This window comes from Megalops cyprinoides, chromosome 1, assembly GCF_013368585.1.
Source record: "Megalops cyprinoides isolate fMegCyp1 chromosome 1, fMegCyp1.pri, whole genome shotgun sequence".
Classification (NCBI taxonomy): domain Eukaryota; kingdom Metazoa; phylum Chordata; class Actinopteri; order Elopiformes; family Megalopidae; genus Megalops; species Megalops cyprinoides.
In genome coordinates, this window is record NC_050583.1 from 17,659,956 (window position 1) to 17,684,563 (window position 24,608).

Here is a 24,608-nt window from a genome sequence, read left to right on the forward strand (position 1 = left end):
ACATCTAGCAGGGTAATGGAAATAATAGAGGTTCCCGAGTGGCTCAGTTGGAATGGCGCTTGTAAAGGCTGAGCCCTACAGCCAGGGCTTGAAACTAGCTGTATCATCTGTCGGCAATGACTGGGAGCCCACAGCGGGGTAACAAATTGGCTTTGTTATGTCCAGGAAAAAGGGTGGGTGGTTGGTCAGGGTTTCCTCATCCCTTCAGTCTCAGGCACCCTGTAATTGTGTGCGAGTTGTTTACATGATATCAGTGGAGTAGCAGCTATCCTCCAATGAGCGCCCACTTCACTGTGGAGCAGCACTGTGTCACTTGTAATATGAAAAACAGCAGTTGGCTGTACGTGAGTGTATTGGAGTATTGCATTTGCCTCACACTGCTATAAGTGCAGGGATTGTCTCGGTGAGATGAGCCTAATGTACAATTGGTGAATCCAAAACAGGGCTGTATACACATAGACTACAGCTACTCATCTGTGTATTTGGACATTTTAAGTTTGTTCCAGTTTCTCACTTTGTTTCTGTAGTTTAGGTCTGAATCCAGCTGCATTTAAAGTTAACATTTTAAAGATATTTAACCCTGCTATCTTCGTCTCGAATTATAAAGTTGTAAACTCAGACGGGATCCACTTCCTCCTACCAAATAATACAGAGGATTTAGCTTTATTCTGCATGAACTTATTAACAGCAAACCACCATTGCAAAATAACAGAATCAGTCTGAAGATAAACAACAACCTGAGATATGCCTTTATCAGCAGTGGTAAGACTATCAACAGCGTGCAAGTGTACATTTGTATTTTGGGACACTATTGGTAAACAGTTTACTGACAACAGTAAAAGCTTATGGTCCCAAAGATCAAACCTTGTGGTACACTACATAGTTCCAACAGTTTTGACGGAACCATTTCTCTTTTTCCTGGTTTACATTAATAAGAACTAATACTGTCAAACTGCAAAAGCCGCACAAGGCAAAAACAATGTAAATAAGAGAGCCCTTGACGGGAATCTGTGATCTGATTACAAAACAACCAGAAAAACAAGCCTTGTTTTGTTGGGTACAGAATTGTGCCTGGGCTCAAAATATTTGATAAACAGATAATTAGTGCTCTCTATTCATACCGTGAGAAATAAAAATGCCTGTAATCAGATACATAACACAATGTGACTACACAAACAAAGTACATTCCAGCGAAAAATAATAAATGTTGGATCAGTCTTATAAGAGACCATGATTATGGAAAAGAGCAATTCTGGCAACAGTTTTCAGACAGGTGACTCTGTATATGGGGTTTTGTTCATTCATTTGTGTAACACTGTTGCTGAATCACACACACACTATCCAGCTGCCAAAGCCAAGCCCAGACTATTCTCCACTCCCTTGGCTTTTTCCAGCCAGCTGTCTGTCCCTGATGCATGAATCCCTGCTATATTTAAGAGAAAAACAAGCAGTAGAGACTGTCCAGCAGTTCTCATTCGGGGGCCTCTCTAGCGGTAGAGGTGGCCGTAGCCAAACTAAAGCCACACTCTGCCATGTTCAGCAGTCCTTATATTATATTATTAAACATATGCAGAAGATAAAATGCTGATTTACAACAAGTAAGAAATGAAACACCCCTCCCTAGAATGTTTGCATGGACAAGGAGGTGTGGAGTGCAAAAATCTACCGAACTCTCTCACTACAGCAGCAAAAGTGCTGCAGCCCGTCTTTGCTTTCCTTTAGGTCATTTCATGTCTGTCCTGGTGTCCTGGACTGCTTAAGGATGACGAAAACGTCCAGTGTCTTGGACCCCCCACCTTTGCCTTCACTTGGCAGGGAGGGCTGGGGTTAGGGTGGGGTAGGGGGTGCGACAGTGCCTCCAAAATGGCAGCTCTCGCAGTCTGGGTGCTCTCCAGAACACTCCACTGTTGGACTGAAGCTGCTGTCCCACACGCCGGAGTCACACAGGTTACACAGATTGTGGAGGCTGCACGGGATTCTGGGAAGGAGACGGAACTGGTAAAGCAGACTGCGGGCCTAGGAGACAGGGACAGAGAAATAAGGAATGAGGAATGAAGATCAGAAAGAGAAAAGGGTGAAGGAGTGGTAGAAAATGAAGGATATGGGGAAAAAAACAGTAGTGTTTTTCTGATGTCATTTTTAAAAAAGACCTAGCCCTGAATAACAGCTTTTTGCTGCTGTTTACAGATTCTGATTACCACCAACCACAAAGTAAATGAACAGATCTGTTGAACAAAAAAAAATTGTTGACACTTGAACTGGACACCTTTGTGCTTTATCAGATTACAAGGCCAACTGAAGCTACAGGGCAGAGCCCGCCTGGCTCAGCCACGATCAATAACTTTCTCTCAGGTTTTAATTAGGAAATCAGCTGAAATGTGCCTCTAAGTGAGGCGGACACAACAAAATAAGCTCTGCCAAGACCTTCAGTCAATAACAATTAAAATGACAATTTCAGCTGTACTGCGAGACAGCACTCACAGATGTTGCTGTCACGTTTCACAATTGTCATGCCACAGCAATGTACAGGAGGGGGAAAAAAACAAAACAAACGAACAAGCAAAGCGTTTTAAAACCAGAGTGGAGCAGGCAGACCCGAGAGTGGATCTGACAGAACCACGCTCGACTGATGACACGTAACTCTCTACCCCTGAACGCCTCGTCACTGCGGCCTCACCTTTCGCAGCACCAGGTCCCCATTCATGCGCATGGCCAGGTCGCTGAAGTACAGCAGCATCTCGTCTCTCGCTAGCTCCCGCTCTACGACTTCATCCCCGTGCAGCGCAATAATGGCCGCATAGAGGAACAGGTGGAAGTAGTCGGTCTTTGAGACGGAAAGAGCTACACGCTATACATTTTGACAAATACACACTGTTCATATACCTTAAACATGCACAAAACATAGGAAAAGGGTCTGCATCTATACAATGTGTTAAACCTAGTTGTGTGGCGATTTAAACATAATCAAAAAAATGTTTACTCCATTGCCAAATGTGTTTATCTTGTAGTGATGCATGTGCTGATGGGTTAGAAAGCATGTTTACTTGATAGGGAGACTATTTACCTGGCAGTAAGTGTGTTTATATGGTAGTCAAGTGGCACACCAATACTTCAGAAAAATGCAGCCACATTAACTTGCAGTACCTCTTCTTAACTCATGAACACAATCCAGGAGACTGTATCGCAAATACGTTTTTACTGAAGTATTGAGTGAATTAAAATTTATACTGCATTGCTGTCAAAAAGTATTGCTCCGTGTGCTACAAGCTGTCTTGATTTTTCTTAGTACTGATGTATTGATCTTAAGCATCAGGCACATTCCACAGGAGCACCTATTCTACAATGTCCAAAATACACCTATGTACAAAGTAGCAATGACATTCTCCACAACACAATATTAGAAACATTATCAAAATTTACATTCACGCACTATTCTTAAACTGCTCATGGCTCCTACAGGCAGTTGTGTTTATCTATCAGAGGGCAAATTTACTTGTTAGTGAGAATGCCTCCGTGGTAAAGAGCATGTTTACTTTATCTGGCAGTGATCGGGTTTACCTGTTACTGAGTATGGTCGCCTGATAGTGATCGCCTGGCGGAGAGCACGTGTCCCTGCTGTACAGCTTCTTTACCTGGGGGCGAGCTTGTTTACCTGGTACTGGGCCCAGCAGGCCTCCCACATGTGCAGGACCTCTGTGTCAGGGAACTCCCTCTTGAGACAGAGCAGCACCCAGCGGTGGCAGAAGAGCAGCTGCAGGCCGTCCTCGCCGAGCTGGGCCAGGTGCTGGTAGAAGCGGGGCAGCATGAGCCGGAGCATCTCCCGCAGGTACATCTGATGCGCACAGAACGGGAGAGGCCCCCAAAACCCTCAGCTCCGCTCTTTGGTTCAATATTACAGGATTCTCTGATCCGTGATGCAGCTCCAACATGGATGTACCCAAAGCATGGGGACAACACTGGATGTGTGTGCGGGTGTGTGTGTGTCCATGCACCTGAGTGTCTGTTTGTGAAAGAACCGTTGCCTGGCCTCACCAGCTGTTTCTCCATGTCCTCCTCATGCGGTGAGCTGATTAAAATGGTGTTCTCCATCAGCCCCACGAAACACCAGAAGGTATCGCTCTCATCCTGCACCTCTGTCAGCAGCGGGGCCACCAGGTCCGACATGCCCTGACAGTAGCCCATCTCAGGGTTGAACACCGCGTAGTTCAGCAGGATGCACCTGTGCAGAGATGTTATCACTTTTAAGAACCAAACTAAGTGCATCAAGAATAGGAAAAAAACTAAAGCACTTAATTGTACCTTTTAGGGGTTGACCTGATGTACAATTTATGAGACTGCATTGAAAACCAGTATCTTTGGAAAGCTGATCTGGGGTTAATGTGGAGCATTAAAGCAAAGGAACTGACTGAATTTGATTACGGGACATGAGGGAAAAAATGACAGACTGAGGTTATTCTGTAAGGCATGACAAACAGACTAACAGACAGATGAACGGAGGAGACTGCTGACCTCATGCTCTCCACATTGGGGTTGTTCTCGCCCCTGAAGAAGAGGTTGCTCCGGTCGGTCCTCACCACGTCTCGATCTACAGTGAACTGGACCTTCCGCCAGAATTCGCTGTGCTCATCAGGAGTCATGGACAACCTGAGGAGAGAGGGAGCGGGAGAGGGAGGGGACAGGGTGAGGTGGGAGAAAGTAAAGGGGACAGGAAGATATGGAGAGAGGTAGGGAGAAAGGACAGGGTGAGAGGGAGAGGAAAGGGAAAGAGGGAGAGAGGGAGGGGACAGGGTGAGGGGAAGAAAGCAGAGAAAGGATGGGGGGGCGGGTTAGGTGAATTAAGGGAATGACGGGAGGAACAGAGGGTGACAGCAGAGGGGGAAAGAGTGAGGGGAGGGTGAAGGGGAGAGGGAGAGAGAGAGTGAGAATGAGGCGAGAGGTCAAGAGAGGAGGGTAAGAGAGGGGGGAAAAATTAAATTAAACAAGCCGTTTCAAATGGAGGGCCTCATTGTAACAGTGGAGGTCAAAGGGAGGCCAACACTCCTGGACCTAGGTCTGATGGAGGTGTTAGACTGGAGGTGTCAAGGGGCCTGCGACCAACGAGAGGGATGATTTAATTAACACAGTTATACCTCTCTCCCCTAACAACCGCAGGAGCCAGGAGGAAAAAACACCCAACCTGATGCAACTCCACGCAACTGTTGATCCCCTCAGATTGTGTGTGCGGTCTATTCCCTGGGCTCCACACAAAGGAGCCCTCAACCCCTTGGGGAAAACTCTCAGCAAAAAAAGAACCTATCATCAAGACACCCAGCTTTAACCCCTTAATAATAAAAACAAACTAATAAACTCTCTAGTGGCAAATCAAGGAGCCCTAGTATGATCAACATTCATTCAAAATTCAGCAGTGTCAAATATCACTGGACCTGGCCTGTGCTAGTACTCTTACATGAGTTACTTTTTTTCATTACGTACATTTGGTTTAATCCAATGTACTATTAACTAATATCAGTAACCCTCTATAAAAAGTATTCTTTTCCCTCTGATCTTAACATGAGCAAACAAACTAGAACAATGCACATAAATATGTGCCAATACTCGGTAGATTTGGAATAATGACTTGGTATAATGTCTCTACAATTCTGGACTTCTGGAGTTGGACTGTGAAACCCACTTGTCTGCTGACAGTGAAGGAAATGGGCGAGGTGGCCAGAATGAAGCTCACTGGATTCTGGGAGGAGGCGGCACAACGGCAAAGAGAGGCTTTAAAAGCTCATTTTGCTCTTGGAACTTTGCGTATTTCATGACTACCGACATTTGTGGAAAAAGGACTGCTGAAAACTGCTCTGAAGATATCTGGAATGGGATTTTTTTCTACCCTTAATCAAGTCTTCTTAAATACTTCTCTCTCCACCTTTTGTATATGTCCCTAAGCAAAAAAGAAAAAAAAAAGGCAAGGCTCATCTGAGCTCCCACTGCTCCTGTGCTGGAGATAAAGCTCTGTGGAGCGTGATTAGGACTCCCACTGCTCACCTCCTCTGCTGGATCTCCTGGTACTGGCTGTGTTTCTGCAGCCTCAAGGCCTCGCGCTCCTCCGAGGTGGAGTCCCAGCTGTAGTAGCGCAGCAGAAACGGCCACACCTGGCCCCTGATGGCTGGGTCGATCCCCCCAAAAAAGATAGCCTGGAAGGGACAGGGAACATTCCAGACCACGGCAACTCTCCCCTTTCAATCCATGTGTGGCTCTGTGTCTGTACATGTGCACGTGCCATCCCCCCCCCCCTCATACACATATGTGCAGCACTGTTGGTGCAAAAAGAATATGTAGACAATGTGAGCACCGTGTGTGTTTGTGCTTGGGTGGATACACAAAGCATGGCCGGTGTAGTTAGCATGCTGCCCCTGCAGACTCCAGGTTTGCTTGGTCTCAGCACTGCATTTGCAGCAAAAGCCTTCTCTGTATCTACGTGTGAGTCTCGCTCACCTTGCGCAGAGCGTACTGCTCCTCCACCTGCCCGCTGTGGCTCAGGTGCCTCGACCAGGTGGCCGAGTCCAGCTGGCCGTACAGACGCTCCTCGGGGTGGGTCTCCACAGAGGGCGGGGTGGGCCGGAGGACAGAGAACTCCACGCAGGACCGCCCGTCTGACACCTGGCAGGGAGCCAGACGTGAGGGACAGACACAAAGCCCGGGCTCGGTCGCACTGCACCAGGCTGTGCATTCTCCCAGCCAGCGGAGGAGCCACACTGGGCCAGACAGTGCGAGGGCTAGACAGGCAGCGTGATGCACAAGGCGTGAGAGTGAAAAAATTCAGCTCAGGGTTCAGGGGTTTAATATGATATAGCCTGTGGTGGTGTGAGCAGTATTGGCCATTATCAGCTTTCCAGACTCCAGCTCAAAGAGCAGCGCTTTAATAAAAGCCCTCCTTGCAAAGGACTGATTAGAAGCATAATTTCCTGACACTCATTTTTTTCCTTATTGAATTCTGAATGCAGGAGGGATATAGGAATAATCTAAGAGATAGACAGTCAGGCAAGAGAATAAGAGCTCAACCCCCCTCCCACCCCCCCACCACTCACACTCACGCTCCCCCACACCCACACAGACTGACAAATTCACACACCAACATATCACCTCAGTGGCAGTTTAATCTAATTCTTTCTTTACTGCTTTTATTTGTTTTCAAGGTTTAATATTGCAGCACTTCAGCCTGTCTCTCAACAACAAACATAAATACACAGATGAATAAATAAATGTATGAAATGCCTATGGTGTTTTTATAACCGTGACCCATAAAGTATCACGGGTGAAGTAATATTATCATCATTATTTAAGACACATGTGGCATTATTCAGACATATTTTAGTTTATAAATAAAAGCAGGGATGATGGTAGAAAGATAAATACCACAGCCCTGGCGTACTCTGTAAAGATGACATCCAAAAGGCATCTGCTTTCCATGCTGATGTCTTCTGGCACAAACAGCCCAGCTCGGCATGATATGAAACCGCAGTGGGGGCCCCGCCCCGCCTGCGGTCGGAGGAGTCTGGAAGCCTGCGCTGTTGTGGAGTGAATGAGTGCACATCCTGCCATCTCTCCCATTGCCTTCCCGGGCCTCTCCGATGCGGGTCACCGGCGGCCAGGCCAGCACTGACCGAGCTGTCCGGCCTCTCCCTGCCTAACGCTACGTTCGTAACAGACCTCTGGAGGAGAGCAGGGGAATGCTACGGCGTTCCCGCTCTTCGGTTCAGTTCTGTCCAGGCTCAGTGCTGGGACCGCGATCGCTTCTGTGAGAGCAGGTGAAGCACATGACTGCGAGGGGCTCTACTGTGTGCGCAGAGGTCAGGTGCTCTTTGAGCGTGTGGGTGTTTGTGTCCATGATTCCCGGTGAAGGTTTGTAGGGGCAACTGACCAGCACCGATGAGCCCCGATCTAGCGTCGCACAATTTGGACAATCGACCCGAGCACACGTGGAGTTCAAGCCACGAATTTGATCCTTGATTTCATTTTTTTTTGTGTGTAAACACAGCTGTGCCGTGTCTCACCTGGTCTTTGAGACGTGTCTCTTGGCAGCACTTCCATTGCTGGAAGACCTCGGCCAGCTTGTCTAAGCCTGCGTGGTGGAAGTGCAGGATCTTGAACTGATTGTCTCTGCTGGCGATAACCAGCTGGCCACTGCTGCACTCCTCATCACTACAACACAGGGAAATCAGGGAGATTTCTATCAGGTATCAATGTTCCAACACGGCCCGATAAACAGATGGGCTCATTCTACAGCATAACATAAATCATGCTCTCTCATTACAGCTATGCTTTACCTACAACCCTCAATCAGGGAAACACTCCTCTCCTTTCCCATGAAGAAACACTGTAATTACAGGCAAGTAATTGGTAAGGAAATACCTCCAATTAAAACCATGACAATGGGGAAAATGCAACAAAATCTTTAAATAGGAACGTGAATCAGTGTAGTAAGAGCAGGGTGGGAGGAGTCTGACCTGAAGAAGAGACGTAGTAATCTCATATGACCCAGGTCCACCTGGAACACTCCAACCTCCAACTTCTGTTGCTCCTCCCCCTGTGCTACCTGTGATTGGCAGTTTTCAGAAGGAGCATCACTGACAAGCCTGGGGGCGGGGCTAGCTGAACGGGTCAGGGACTCATCACAGAATTCCCTGCAAGGAGAACACAGCGCGCAGTCACACACCGCGTCTCTTAAACCTAAGTGGAACTGAAGGTCACTCAATTCCTCTCAACCCAAAACATGCTACAATAGTTTTGATAACAAACAGATATACAGATTCAGTGTAGGTCACATTCAGACAAAGGAAGGCAAGGCAGTACCAGTTTTTAAGAAATAAAGAACACAGAAAGGCTGCAGTCCTCCACACACAGACATGTGCCTTCCTCCTGTGAGAAGGACCGTAATCAAAATGACTAATGCAAAAGGATTAGCGGTAGTGTAAATTTAATTAAAAATATGCCTCTATGCCCCACACTCTGTACTTTAATACATCTATTGACGTAATAGTTGAGTCAATCTCTCCAGTCTGATATGGAGTGGGAATCAATTAAATGGCTCACTGGGCTCTGTAAAGGAACTGTCTCCTTGCTAACCCTCTCACTCCTCTCCTCCGCCGTGAAGGAAGCCCGGCAGACGCAAATCAAATTGCACGCCGCCTAATTCTTCCTGACATCCAACTGTGCCTGCTAGCCTTTCCATGCATATCCTGGAGTATATCTGCGAGGAGCCTGCAGTAATATGAGGAGGGCATCCCCTTCACCAGGCAGCTCTCAGCCTCCCTCTCCCTCTGCTGGTATCAGATTAAACACAAAGCGACTGGAGCTTTCAGCCCACCTATCAGAATGTACTGTTCCGCTGTGGAGGAAATCCAGCCAAACACGCTCTTGTGTTACATTTCTCTTTGTTCGTGGACATATCCTGCACTGAGCAGCAAACGCAATAAGATCCCCGCATGAAGTACCTGCAATACCACAAGTGCCGGCAAGACACGTGTCACCCTGATTCACTACATTTTCTGGGGCAACAGGTACATCTTATGTGAGCCAAAAAACACAACCTTGAAATCAAGTCAAAGCAAGGAGGGACAACAAAGCAAAGTCATTCAGCTGACTTTCAACTTATGTAAATTTCAGTGGATCATGTTTCTGTCTGATCTTTTATATTTCAAAGAATATTTGTTTTTGTTGTCATCACTTCCTGCCTCCCTCAGATAAGACGTTCCTGATGAAGTGGCTGACCTCAGAAGAGCCTTTGACTCCACTACAGGAAGTGACATCAGCCTGCAGGGACATAAGAAGAGTACAGCCCAAGTCTTTAGCTTGCTGTGTTAATGGTGACTTGTCAGGAGGTCAGCTGTGCAGTCACAAGGAGCATTGTTAAGATCCCTGCTTGGACCATGATGATCATGATGCCAACACACTGCATTTTTTTTTACTTGATTACAGGTAGCACCACAATCAGTTCAGCCTAAAGGGGCAAGATAAAAATGTGAAAACAATAAATTGTTGATTCTGGTAAGGGACACATTACATTTGGTTTATTTGTATGTCTGTGGATCCAACCCATATTTTCGTTCAAGAGAAAGTGCGGACCTACCACCATGAATTTTCGACTGAATGACAGCATAAAAGGGGAAAAAAACATGGGAACTATAAATATCCATAATTTAATTATAGCTTCTTTCCATGTAGATCTCAGCACTGGCATAATTCATGCCTGTTGTAGGACCGCGTTTCTTAATGCACTATTGTACCCCAACCCCAGGGGTGGTGTCACACAGGACTGGGAAGAAGGGAAGAAAGCTCCTGGCCCAAGGCCACATGAGGGTGGGGGTTTATATGGTCCAGTAGCAGAGAGCTGTCCTATGTTGAAACCACAGTCGGGCCACTCTTTGTCTTCTGTTAATGAACTAACTGTACAACAGCAGTACCTCAGTGCTGTCCATCTGACACCAGCGAACCCATTAGCTATCCGTCTTCATTCTCCTACATTCCTGCGGTACACACTCTCCCTGCTCTCCGCTCACCACGTTCGCTGTGATGCCAGACGCTCTTGTATATGCTCTGACCCGGTCATTGTCTGCTCCTGACTTTCCTTGACCTCCAACACAATAGTGCCTCACACAGCTACCAGACGAGTGCACCGATGGTATTTGCCGGGAGGGGCGGAGAACAACCGGCTAACAGAGTAACCGCGGTCTCTGACACCAAATATAATCTCAGCCACAACAAAACACGGACACAGTCAGATCTAAGCTGGGGAAAAGCGTGGGGGGATGAATCATTGTTCCAGTTTGAGAAAGCACAACGAAAGTTAATGAACTCAAGCAGCGCATAATGAGGCAGCACATGAGCCGTGAGCCGCGGTTCAGGTGAGCCCCGCGTGTCGTGCCCCCATTGAGAGATTTGCATGACAGGAGCCGCCGCTCGCAGTCTTACGTTTCACACCACACCGGGTCATCGGAGGTTCACGGCACGAGGGCGAAAACCTCAAAGGGTATGGAAACAAATCTGCCTGCTCCCCTGCTTGGGCGGCACGAGAGCCTCACCGATCATCTGTGAGACTGTGAGTTCAAGAATAAGATAAAACAAACCAAGAGGAAAGAACTGTGGGGACTACATATGCAGTAGGTGTACGCATATGAGCACAATACGGAAAACAAGTTAGGTACACAGCTTCCAGGAACGAGCAACGGTTACTTGGAAGAGCCTGCAATAGCGCTTACAGTGGAAAACAAACTATGGAAAAGAACAAATTAAGAATGTTCAGAAGATGAGCTTCGAAGTAACCATCACTGGTACCTAGAATCTGTGCGGCATCCTCATTATTTTGTTTTTACTTTCTGTTTTTACACCTGTTGTGAATATGGAAATTTTAAACATCCCAATATTCCCTGCTATTGCTGTACTTGGAGAGTATGAATGCAGACAAAGCCCCATTCATTTTCAATTATGCTCTACTGAGAAACATGTTTTTGCCATGTACGTGAAAAAATATCTGGGAAAAAAGATCAAATACATTACGACTAACATATTGGTGAAGCCCTTCTTCCTAGGCCTCAATGATAAACATAATTCATATACATACAGTACATTTGTAATAGCTTCCTTTTGTAGTTAAACAGGGCTCCAGACTGCGACCATTTAGTCGCATTTTACGACCATTTTTGGAGACAGTGCGACTAAATTTATAACTAGGTGCACCAGTGCGACATGCAAATATGCCCGCATTTTTTGAGTGTGTGCGAGTTAAATTTTCACATGGTCGCATTCGTACGAGTGCATGATGATCATTAGGCTGTTTTGGTGGCCCTCCGGCACGGGTACTGCGTTAGCCATTGTGGTTGAAAGTGGTAGGCCTCCTTTTTCTTCTTCACCAGCTCAGTCGGTCTTTCCCTGCATGCACACGCGCACTGATGATGAAACGCGTGAAACAATCCATTTAGCCGTTACCGTGTTCCAAAGATGAAGCAGTCTACAGCTGATTATTTTAACCCTTTCGCAGGTAACCTATTTTATGCTATGTAGCGCGCGTTAAGTTACATGGTTCGTTATGTTTTCATTAGCGTTATTAAGCTTCTCATAGTTTTCGCCGCCGCATTTGTTATAATTTTAATGTTAAATCGCTGTTTCCTCAAAGCTAGAATTAGCTAGAATTTTTTCCAACCTCGTGTTCTAATTGCACCGGTTTTAGCATATGCGTTAAACGGCTAATCACACCGGTGTGACTGTACGACAATTGTGGATAGGAAGAATGTCATTGTGGATATCTCAAATGTTCATTTTGACAAGGAAGTACTGGATTACGGATAGCCTATCTGCAATAGATATCCAGTCTAGCCAGTGCTGGGCGGTATACCGGTTTTAATTTACCGTACTGTATGAATTTTTCATATACCGCCATACCGTAGCATAGCTGAAGCAACTCACGTTGTAGCTTTCGCAAGCACACAAAATACAGACAATCTGCGTTTTAACCGAACGCAAAGCTGAATTGCGCACCACGTCACAGCAAGCAGTTTGATCGCCAACGCTGCTAGCAAGTTGCTGAAGAGAGGGGGCGTGGCTTCTAGCCCTACTTGAAGGTGATAGGCTTTCGCCAGGCGAAATTTTCGCTTGAGTTGAACATTTTTTCAATGAACGGTTGAACTCAAGCGAACCGTTGCGATCGCTCATTTCGCGTCACTCGCAGTTTCGCGGCGATTAACTCCGCCCATTCGCCTCCTGCCATTGACTTTTCATGCATTCAGCCGGGCTTCAAACGCAAATTGTCTGTAGTTTGTGTGCTTGCCAAAGCTACAACGTGAGATTGTTTAATTAACAAGGATGGCATTTATCGATTTAAATTAGGCTACGTTAAATGCTCATGACACATCACAGCTTTTGTGAGGTTTGTGTTCTAAACGTTATTGTTCAATGCACTCAACCCTAACCTCACAGTTTATTCTCAGTAATTTAAATCGATTGAACTAAATTTAGCTCCGTTTTGTAATCTGAATTTTGTAACACAAAAAAGATATAATGTAAAACATTTAAGAGAAAGCTTTGGGATTACTTGCCACTTAATTAGGCTATTCAAAATGCCATCCTTGTCAATTAAACAATATCATGCTGTAGCTTTCGCAATAGCACACAAATTTCAGACAATCTGCGGTGTTTTTCGCGAGAATATTAATTTATTCTAATTACGCGATTGGTGTCGATTATTTTGTGAAGTAGGCCTATTTGTTCTAAGTAGGCTAATTGATGAAAGTAATGATAGATTTAAAGGAAGTGTCTCCGCTTCCCCTGTTTCCAGCTCACCAGCCGCCACTGTGTAAGACGTTTACAAAATTACACCGTCGAACAGCATACTGGGTACAGCTCGTTAGCTAGCCAGGTAGCCTAACAGTCTGTTAACAGCTGGGAGAAGCTCCGTCGCTACGGTAGATAAAGAACAGAAAACAGAGATGGAGGATGAAGAAAGTGAGACCGGAGTTGGAATGTTTTATTTGATAAATGGAGAACCAAGGGAATTGTGACTGATCAACAGCCATTTTAATACTTCAATACCTTGGCTTGAAGGATAACATATTGTGAATTAACATTAAGCTTGTTTCTTACTTGTGCAGTAGAACGTCTGAGAAATATCTCTGAATACTTAAAACACTTTGAGTATTTTAGGTCAGTTTATAGTGTTTATAACTATCTTAAAATATTTTGTTTTGAAAAGGATGCAATGTTAAAATTGTTGGCATATCTGTTTTTACTACGTTGCAGTTTGCACAATAAAAACTGTTTACATTCTGCAACTGTTTCATGCATACTGATTCCGTCATATATTGTATCATTTTGTGGGGCCAAGCAAACCCTATAGTAACCAAAGCCTTCATTATATACATGATGAAATTAAAATGTTTTTATATTCTATGTACCTGACAGTAGAATAAGCCACAAACCTATACAAAGGCCCAGTCATGCAAAAAATAAAAAATAAATAAAAAAAAAAAACACTTGATATACTGTGAAACCGCCAGAAATTTTTTGGTCATACCACCCAGCACTAAGTCTAGCTATTAAATGTTAAAACGGTCACTTATAGCCTACTTTTAAAGGATTTTTAGATATCTTAAATTTAGTTTTGACTAGTACAATCAAAGTTGTACATATCTTGAAATACAATTTCTGCTAGTAAGAATGTTATTGTGGATATCTTTAATTACCATTCTGACTAGTGAGATACAGTTTTGACTAGGAGAAATGCTATTATGGATATCTAAAATGTAATTACAGATAGGAGTGTGGTTTGATTAAATGTTAAAACGGCTTGCCATAGGAGGAGGCTGGCGGAGAGGGAGAGCCAACGAGAGGTCCCGACTCAGACACAACTGATGATGAGAGTGCAGGTGCAGGCAGGGAGAGACTGACTCAGCCAGTGAAGAAGAATAAGTACTACTTTCAACCACAATGGCTAACGCAGTACCAGTGGTTGTGGTACGAGGGAAACTTAATGTTCAGATTAAAATATTTTGCAAATATCAAGTCTGGAGTCACTGTCAATCTTTACATCAATGCAAAACTAGGGTACGCAAATTAAGACAACTATTCATCAGCATGCAGGGCCATTGATTAATACCATGCTGTACCAAAAAAAAAAAAAAAAATTGTGACCAAATCATGTGCTGGTGTGACCAACTGAGAAAGTTGGTAGCACCAGTGCTACCAGTGGAAAAGTTAAGTCTGGAGCCCTGTGTTTACATTTGTAAATTTATTATTTGGTACTTATGTTTTAAAAAGCACTACTTCACATTCCTTTAAAATAAAACAGCACATAGTTATTTCTGTGAATTGTCTATTTATTACCAAAGCATTTATCAGTAATACAGTTAAGATGGAAAAAACATGAATGTGTTGCGTTGCATGTCGATTTAAGTGGTGCGCCTAAATTTTGTGCTGGTGCTTCTAAAATTTTCAACAAGGAGCACCAGTGCTACTAGTGGAAAAAGTTAGTCTGGAGCCCTGTAGTATACTGTATACAAATTACTGACAAAAATGATAGAGGACAAACCCCATCAGTCATAAAGGCAAAGCTGAGATTAATGGTATTGCTGACGCATGCATGCACATGCACATACACACACACACACACACACACACACACACACACACACACACACACACACACACACACACACACACACACACACAAATTGAAACACGCATCTCAGTGATTATACGTGACAGGTCTCCAGCTCCAACCTCTTACCACCATCAATTAAACAGAAAAATTCTCCCCAACTGTTTGGCTACCCAAGACATTCTTCATTCTTTTAATCCTCTGAACTGAAATCCAGCCCGGTTCAAAAGCCAGAGGAGAAAAAAAAATCAAAGGGTGTTAAACCGGGCTGAAGGAGGAGGAGGGGAAGGGAGAGGGAGAGGAAGAAAGAGACAGATATACACACACATACACACACACACACAAAATCAGGCAGAGATAGGCAGACAGGGAGCGAGAGAGGGGTCGAGAGAGAAGCGGTCTTGTGGCCAGAATGCAGTTGTTCCACAAAACCCCCTCTCCCCAATAGCAGGGGCTTGGCTGAACTTGAAGCGCAGGACTGACACAGTCTTTAATGGACTCTGACAACGCACAAATCACTGAAGTGGTTTCCCGGCAACTGGTGGGGATTCTGGACCCTGGTGGAGCCAAAATGTGTTTTGGTGGAAATTGATTCACTGGGAGTCTTCGAAAAAATGGCTAAGTCAATAAGAACCATGAAACAACAGGCAGAGGAGGATATTGATTGTGCATTTCGTTATCTTGACTCCAGGCAATCCACCAACAGAGCACAGTAACTGATAATACCACATACTTGCGCAGCCAACGTATGCATGCATGCATTCCAATGCACATTAAGACACACACGCTCCTACAGAGACGTTCCCACTGCTCCCTTCCACATGCGTGTTCTTTCTCTCTCCTTCTCTCTCTCCCTCTCTCTCCGCCCCACCATGTTGTTTCTCAACCAATCCACTCCTATCTTTCTCTCTCTGCTTCCCTCATGTGGCCAACACACACACGCACAGCAGACATTGTTCTCACTAGTCTCCGACAAAGGCAAACTAAAACGCGAACACATTTTGCCAGAAACACATAATAATTACAGACACGGATGCTCTTCAGACCAGTGTCACGAGTGTGCTATAACCTCCAAATACCTTTTGTATGCATAACAATCAATGCATGCCTAATTACGGTGGTGGTATTCAGACAGTGCTGTTCAGTCCTTTCCAGTTCATTCCAACCTCACCGACAGTACTTCTGAAATTCATTTCAAAAGAATTTAACCAGTGAAGTACTGAATCAATGAAATTGGTACATGCACAAATAAAATGTCATCAGACAAAAAATTTAAAATCAGTTAGACAGAATCAACTTGTGTTTTGCCATTTAATGGAAGGAGTCTTAACTCAGGTGAGGAAATAATGGTACCCACCATTACCATCAGCTGATTAACTTGTCAGCCTATTTCTACACAGGGAGATCAAATCACTGGCAGAGCGCACTCTACCAGTATTCTGTCAGTTAGCCCCTGTTTCTGCTTTTACAAAACAGGAAAGTGGCAGTTATTCTGCTCCTTGTCCTCAGCTTGCCCCTCGACAGGCAGACTGAATGTTTACGGGGTTATGTATTACTCACTCACATTTACACAACAGTGACTTATCTGTGGTGAATCAGTTCTCACAGTCTACTACACGTTGAGTGAGGGAACCGGTGGGGGGGGGGGGTTTCAGTATTTGTGGCTGTGTAGCAATAGTGCTTATCACTCTGAAGGGAGCTCTCCTTGTCCTTGGCCTCGTCTATCAGGTAGTTCCACCAGTAGAACTGAAACACAGGCTTGCCTGTATCAACCAGCAAGTAGGGTATAATTTGCTCACGGATAAGCAAGCTGCTCCAAACAAGGTCTATCATTGTACACTAGAAAGCTTCAGAAGGCACACGTTGAATTCACTCAGGAAGGATTGCAGACAACCTAATGACTGCACTGGGCACATAAATAAATTATTAATGCTACTGCAGCTACCTTTACTACCCCTACTGCTACCACAAAGAGTTGTGCAATAATTCAAACAAATTCTTTGTTAGCAAGGGCTTCATATCTGATGTACCGTATAAAAGATACTAATACTGGATAAGTTATACTGGTAACCTTATCTTAAATAACTTAAATATTTCCTGCATGGGTAAGCTGTTGATTTAAGTTTCACTTCCTCATGCTGTACAAGAAAAATGACTGCATCAACACCTTGTAATTCCCGATGACAGTTACCATGAAAATGTGCAGTTAAAAGAACTGATTTTATTTTTTAATTATTAGCAAAAGGTAAACGAAGCAAACAGAAACATAACCTTCACCAAAATGTCTCAAAAACACATGAATGTATTTTGAGTGAGAGACATTTGCTGATGATTACTGTAGAAATTTACTAGAAATGATCCAGGTGAATATCTGCTTGTTTAATACACTGAGCCCCTTGCCACAAACCCTGTAATTTCAATCATTTCAATGAATTTCAAACCTTCGAATTTCAATGAAGCCTTTTATGTCACATACAGTGGTGACGTGCTTACTAGTACCAATTTGATTTGAATCACATGAACATGAAATGCACATCTTAATTTCACAATTATTCTGAGATTAACTGGATAATGAACTGTTTTCTTTTGAAAATAACCTCTCCAATACTTGAATGGCTGACAGGTTAGATGTTATAGCCATGTAATACTTATTGGTGATTGACTGATTCTGTATTTTTTCTACATTGAAAACATTGCTCAAAATGGTCTGTTCTCTGTTTTCTGGAAACAAAAGTATGCAAACAATAGCGATTAAAGGAGCAATAGCATGGCACACCATGAGCCTAACCCATTAAGTCTTATTGTTGCATTTGTATATTTTGATTTCTTGTACTGTTGGTCTTTTTTTTCTGGATAATATTATCTGAGACATTGCTTTGTAAAATTGCATTTATGGAGCTTATTAGCTGGATATACAGCAAGTAAATCTTTAAGGCATAAGCATATGTAGTAACAGTGTTCAGTAATTGCAAGACTACACTGAAAAACACAGAATGTATTGAAATTTTCCTTATATCCTAAACTGCAAAATCAGTTTAAATATACAGTATGAAATTAATAGAACATAATTCTTTAAAGAATATTTTTTCTTATTTAGTTATACAGGAAATATTTCGATCTGTCTCCCAGACCTACTCAGTATTCCTCAGTTTGGCTACACACGTGTGGTTTCCTCTGCATTGTTGTATCTAATTGAGCAAAGAAAGGAAAATAATGACAAAGGGGTCACATTACCAGAGAGAACTGAAGCAGCAGTTGGCTCAGGCTCCCCCTGCTGGCTGCCTTCCAACCCAGCAGCAAATAACCATTCTATCATTAACATTACTTAAACCCTCCTCCTCCACAATCACTACCATCACCCTATCCATTTCCGTGTTACCCTTTCTGTGCCCCCATCTCTCACCTGTTGTTGTCATCCAGGAGGACTGACCCAGAGCTCTCAACAAGGGCTTCGCTGTTGGATGACAGGCAGACATAAGAGGGGACGGTGCCCAAGTTGGAGCCTAGAGTACGTTCATGAATCACTATGCCATCATAAAGATCAACAGATCCCTCATTTCCTTCCTCCGGCTGTATCTCTGTGCATTCTCCCTCCTGGCCTTGTCCCTCCTCCTCCTCCTCCTCCTCCTCCTCTCTGCCCTCAGGGGCTGGTGGGGTCTGAGTGTCAGCACAGTGGTTAGGATTCCTGTGCACAGGTGAGCTCTCAGGGGTGACATAGCGCAAAGCCTCTTCATCTTGCCGCTGGATGTGGGAGTTGGGCACCCAGGTCAGGATCAGCGTTGTGCCAAGCTCCTCATCCTTTTCCATGTGTACACACAGATACCCTGAAAGGTGGAGAGGATACACTGAGACATACATATACATACATACAAATATATATACATGAGATAAAATAATGGACACACCGAATTAAAAAGGACTCATACTTTGAATCCTCTACACTGTGATTAATAAGGAGTCTATACATGTGCTTCACATGTGTGTCAAAACTAATAACCAGTACGTTTCCACTATAAAAGATGTTTTAAAATCAGCAAGTTTCTCAAGCAAAATGAGAGCTCTAACAGATTTTTAAATGAAGTGAAATAGCTGGTGACCTAATTTCAGGTGCATTAGTCACAGAAATAGCAAGACTATTTATTTGTGAAGGGGGACAATGTCAAAAATCATGATGGCATACACGAATTAAGGAAAACTCGTATCAGGAAAGAGTGCATGAAAAACAGTGGTCGCAAGTCGAGGCACACCAACAGGGATACACAGTAGATGCTAAAAACAAAACACAAAACAACAGCCTAAAAAAAAACTTGGGATTTCTGAGTACTGGAAGAAAGTAATATGGTCTGATGAGTCATCCTTTATTATTTTTCCTACATTTGGACAGATTTATGTTCGCAGAAAGCCAAAGTAAACCTTCAACCCACATTCCCTGCTCCTAATGTTAAATATGATGATGGATCTGTTGTGGTATGGCCAGCCGTCTCATCTGAGTCATTGGGTCCAGTTATTATGCTGCATGGTAGAGTTATGGCCAAGGAATATGTGACCAGGTGCAACCTTTGGTGTGAACATTGTTTCCTCAAGATGTTCCCATGTTCCAAGACACTAACGGCCACATACACACTACTAAACAGGTTCAAGAGTGGTTTCATCAACACCAGGATGACGTCAAACTCCTTCCATGGCCTCCCCAATCACCATATCTGAACAGCACTGAACCTGTACAGCAAGTTCTGGAATGTAGAGTGCAAGAGTAGTTTTATACCTCTTTCAACTCTAAAAGAACTGGAGGCGTCCCTCCTTGAAGAACTGTCCAATATCCCGTTGGAAACAGTTAAAAACTTGTAGAACAGCATTCCAAGAAGGACTGAAGCAGTTCTTAAGGCAAAAGGCAACACAACTCCTTATAAATCAATAAATATTCATACATTGTTTGGTGTTCACATTATTTTGTCTCTGTATATAATATATGTGTGCGTGTGTCTGTTGGGTTCGGGTGGGGTACAAGCACACAAAGGAAAGGAAAAGAGACAGACACCCAATATTACAAAGTAAAAGAAAGTGTCTGTACCTGGATGGTGCTCAGCTAGGCCGGGCAATGTCTCAATAGGGTGCACACACACATTGTTCTTGGAGAAGGAAATCTCACCATCCAGCACACCCCTTGACCCCACTGACCTACTAACGAAAGTTGGCAGGTCAGAGGTTTTTGAAGAGGTGCTTTGCAGAAGCCGTAAGCCCATGGAAGCTGCCTCCATTCTCTGTGAGAGACACAGAGACATGGTCAGACTCTTCATCTGTTTTCCACTGCATCACTTTGACTAAGTGTGGGTACTGAAGTGTTACTCTTCATGCTTAACCCATTGAGCTAGTGTGTTGATTGTGTGAACTGAAATTAGTATGGTATGCAATGGCTGAGCACAGTGAAAGGCCAGCGCATATTGTGCAATGTATGGTTTATTAAAACATGTTTGGGAGCATCAAAGTGTGTGTGTACTCACAATTTCACTCCTACACTGCATCTTTGTATCTAGCACATGCAAAATTCTGCTCAATATGTGTATGTAATGTGCAAGCACTAGATAAGTGGTTTATATGTGCAACAATGACGAGTATGTGTATCTATGTGGTTTTAAGATGTCTAATTCAACATGAATTCAACATGCAGCATGACCACACAACACCCTGAAACTGTTAATGGTAGGTGGTAACACATGGCATCCAAGCTACAACCATACCAATCATGACCTGCATAATGGCAGAAGCTAAATGGGGCTAGGTTTATTTACTCCTTGGATGGGACACCTCTGAGGAAAACCAGCTTGTGACTGAAAGTGGCCCAGTAGGGGGCAGTCTTCTTCCTCTATACCATAAAAAGAAAACATCAAAGTCCAAACGTGGTGAAGGAAAGACTAGGCTGAAAACCAGGGAAACTCAGCCAGTGGTCCGAATGAATAACAAACAAAATTGGAACTCCAACATTATGTAATTCTACGTATACAGGGCACTGTTGCTGTAAGTATAATAATCAAATTTTCCCTTGTTAATATGTTGTAAATCCCTTTGTTTAATTTCCTAACTGAAATGATTTTTTCAGAAGTATTAATTGTTTAATAAGTGTCTACCATTTGAAAACAGATCATATACAACACACGATGAGGTAAAAACAGAAGGTAATCATGATGCTTTACTAATGTGATAAATACCAGCTAGGCATCTTTTAAGAATGTTTCTGTCTTCTTTATATGCATATGCATACCCTACTATTTATTTGTACATTGTTTCATCAATAAGAAGTAGAAATGTTTGGTCTGCCTGCCAACACACTGAAAAGATAAAATAAAAAAAAAATCTAACCCCAAAGAAAAAATAGTTTAAGCACCATGCTGCTGACCACCTTTTTAGATGAGTCACTACTGTGGTCAATAAAGATTCCATGTTACTCATTACAAATAATAGGGGGTTCCCGGGTGTACTGGTAACTCTTAATGTGGCCACTCTATCATTCTCTGTGTTATTTTCGATCCTCCCTGGCCACCTCAGTTGGTGCATGGTGAGCACTGTGCTTCAAAACAGATCCTTTGCATCACAAAGGAGGGTACAGCTTATCTATGGTGGTTATCATAAACAATAACACTAAACACTTGTATTACTTGCTGTTTATTTTATGTGCAGTATCGTGTGTGTGTGTTGGATTTTCGTAATGTAATGAGTGCGCTGTTTGGCAGTGTGTGTATTTGGCTTCCCTTATTTTCTAGATTGTCTAGTCAGGTTGCAATAGTCAATATGTGGTAGGACTTGAACAGTGTTATGCTCAAACTCACAAGTCTGGAAGTGTTGTTAGCCTGGTCTGACACTGTTGCTCATTCAATGTGAAAGGCTACACCTCTGTTCTTTTGTGCTGGAAGTTGCTCTGAATAAGAGCATCTGCTAAATGAATGTAATGTAACGTAATGCAACGTAATGTAATGTAATGGTGGTTCAGAAGAGGACCCCCATCCTTAAAATGCTTTGAGATCCATGAAAGGTGCTATATATTCAGTTCATCACCAACATTCCTAAGCATCACATATAAACACAGACGCAGACAGAGTTAATGTCCCAACACACATACACAACCCTGAAAACTTCCCTTTGGCCCAGCTTCCTTGTACTATATATATTATCTTTATCTTTCAGTCAATCGTTCCATCTCTTTAGATGAGGAACGTCTGTGATGAATTTTGACTCTTCTTGCAGAAGTATCACTGCTTGTCCTCAAATCGAAGCTGCAATTCCCTCCTCCACGGTAACTAAGAGAGCCACGGCTTCCTCTTTTTAAAAGGAACTTAACAATGCTCTCTGTATTCTGAAGTATGAGAACAGGTTTTGGAGAGAGCAGATTCCTCAAGACCCTTCAGATCCACTTACCACCACTCATGTTGGACCTTGTACAACAGTAACTACAATCCAGTATTACATTCCTGAAGAACCCCCCTGTAAGATTTGCATGTTGATTGCTTGTTGCATTGTGGAAAATCAAATTTCTTTTAAAAAAAGAAAAAAAAAACCTTTGCACTTTTTCAGCTGTAAGTCTGAACAGGAAAGTGTCTCAAAACTGCAACAGCTGAATAGAATAGAGCCAGATAGAAAAAATGTGCATGGCATGACATAATTTTCTATAGTCAAAAGAAGGATGGTTAACTGTGATGGACAGGACTGCCACAGTATGGTAATGTTAATATTGTGGAATCCATGTAGTAGTCGGTAACTTTTCTAGGACTGCTCTGGGCCATAGTGTGAATCATAGCATAAATAAGACAAACTTCAACAGAAATGACATAAAAGCACAACAAAAAATAACAACGGATCTCTGTCTTCAGGAATAATTAATTGTCCCTACACTGTTTAAAATAATGCAGAAGTCCAGATTATTCAAGGTGGAGGAACTGCTGCCTGTCTTCTCTGTCCTGCACTGAAAACCTAAACAACTGCTGGCTAAACCCAATCTGAGTCGGACTGCGCCACCCTGATCACGTAACCTAGCCAACTATCCGTTTCCCAGTGACACACCTCCTCTAATATACTGAGCATGTTGCAAACTGGACTGTAGATGAAAATGCTGTATTTCTCCCTCCACAGTTCAAGCCAATTATTTTTACCTCCCAAAGTCAATGTAAGGCCAGGTATGAGTGATAATGCTTAGATAATAATCTTGAAACTGGACTTGTTTGGCATCTTAGACCAATGTGACGTACTGAACAAAACCGTTAAAAAACCCACAGAACGAGTGACAAAAATCTGCTGCGTTGCTAATCAGCCGCTGAGCACCAGTTCTAGATTCTATCCTATTTTTTCCCTACAATCCCACGAACAAAAAATGTTGTTGGATTATTAATGTAACGGTTCTGTCCAATTTAACTATACTAAAATGACTTTGCCCAGCACAATATTTTACACTTATATTTAAGAAAATATGCACTTCCCTCTTCACTGAGCAAAGGAGATATTTTAAAACTTACTGTAACGTTATACGCTTCTCTGACTGTAAGACCACCCGCATAAGAGATAGCTGATATTTTTTATTCAGCTAACTACTATGGTTAGCTAGCTAGCTGGCATCACCTGCTGGACTTCCTATTGCGTCAACGTTCCCTCGAATTTCCAAACCCTGAAAAAAGACATTTAAGAAGGTAGGTGGTAGTTCATATGACATCTTGTTGATTTACTTGACAGTTATCGAAAAACAGGCAAAGCAGGGCTAAAAAACGGCTTGCGATCACCCATACACATTGGAACAAGTAGCCCGCTAGCCAAACAGCTAACTAGCTAATTTGACAGTGCATGATCGCATACAGGAAAAGCTAAGAGGATAAGCTGCTCTCACCGTGTGCACCCTCGCAACTATCTCCGGTGCCGCTCGTCCATCTCTATTGAGACGCACAATGTTTTAAATTGGAGTCTACCAATAGAATTAGTCAGCTAACGGAGTTTGTGGTCTGCTGCGGTTTTTTTCAGTGCCGGGAACGCACATATTTATCATTTTCTACGTCAACCCGCTGCTGCTTTCATCATTTGACCCAACCCAGTAGCTTCCGGGATGCAATTCGTTTCCTTTAACAACTGGAAGAATGAAGGTCAAGTGTGCTGGGTCAGTGGGCCGATTTGTCAAACTTAGGAGGGAGGGGATGAATGCCTCTTAGTAACTGTTAACAGTAATGTACGTATGTACAAAACCAATGCTGTGACTAGCTAACTGCTCTTATTTTGCCTCCATTTCCCCCTTATATCTTTGGAAGAGCAAACTGGCTAGTGGCTACAACCCCATACAAATGGAATGTCATACCAGAAAAAAGGAACTTGGTGGTTTAGTTTAGATGACAGAATTTTTTCCCCCCGGAATTGTTCAGTCACGTGTATGAAGTAAGCAGTCTATTGGCAGATCAGTTTAAAACAGACAATTCAATTGTAATATAATTTATTTAGGAAAAAAAAA

At 43.3% G+C, this 24,608-nt stretch overlaps 1 protein-coding gene across 2 annotated transcripts; it reads right to left on the bottom strand.

Moving 5' to 3' along the window:
* Positions 1-1,633: 1,633 nt before the first annotated feature.
* On the bottom strand, positions 1,634-24,202 carry LOC118778569 (TBC1 domain family member 16-like). 2 transcript variants are annotated; one of them, XM_036530183.1, is made up of 12 exons: positions 24,000-24,202; positions 20,205-20,394; positions 18,537-18,957; positions 8,493-8,669; positions 8,040-8,187; positions 6,481-6,645; positions 6,031-6,179; positions 4,510-4,644; positions 4,033-4,219; positions 3,653-3,832; positions 2,678-2,824; positions 1,634-2,016 (listed from the first exon to the last, which is right to left on the bottom strand). In XM_036530183.1, exons 2-12 carry the CDS (start codon positions 20,389-20,391, stop codon positions 1,828-1,830), a joined length of 2,085 nt encoding a protein of 694 aa, XP_036386076.1. In that variant the 5' UTR covers positions 20,392-20,394; positions 24,000-24,202; the 3' UTR covers positions 1,634-1,827. The 2 variants fall into 2 exon arrangements, with proteins under 2 accessions (XP_036386076.1, XP_036386084.1); XM_036530191.1 differs by lacking the exon at positions 1,634-2,016 and having other exon boundaries at positions 2,706-2,766.
* Between the last annotated feature and the right edge of the window lie 406 nt (positions 24,203-24,608).

Coding starts and splice junctions, on each gene's coding strand:
- LOC118778569 (XM_036530183.1), bottom strand. CDS start 20,391: ATGGAGGCAGCTTCCATGGGCTTACGGCTTCTGCAAAGCACCTCTTCA. Junction 2,825..3,652: donor CCTGCTGGGCCCAGTACCAG/GTAAACAAGCTC, acceptor TCCGTCTCAAAG/ACCGACTACTTCCACCTGTT. Junction 2,017..2,677: donor GGGACCTGGTGCTGCGAAAG/GTGAGGCCGCAG, acceptor CCTGTCTCCTAG/GCCCGCAGTCTGCTTTACCA.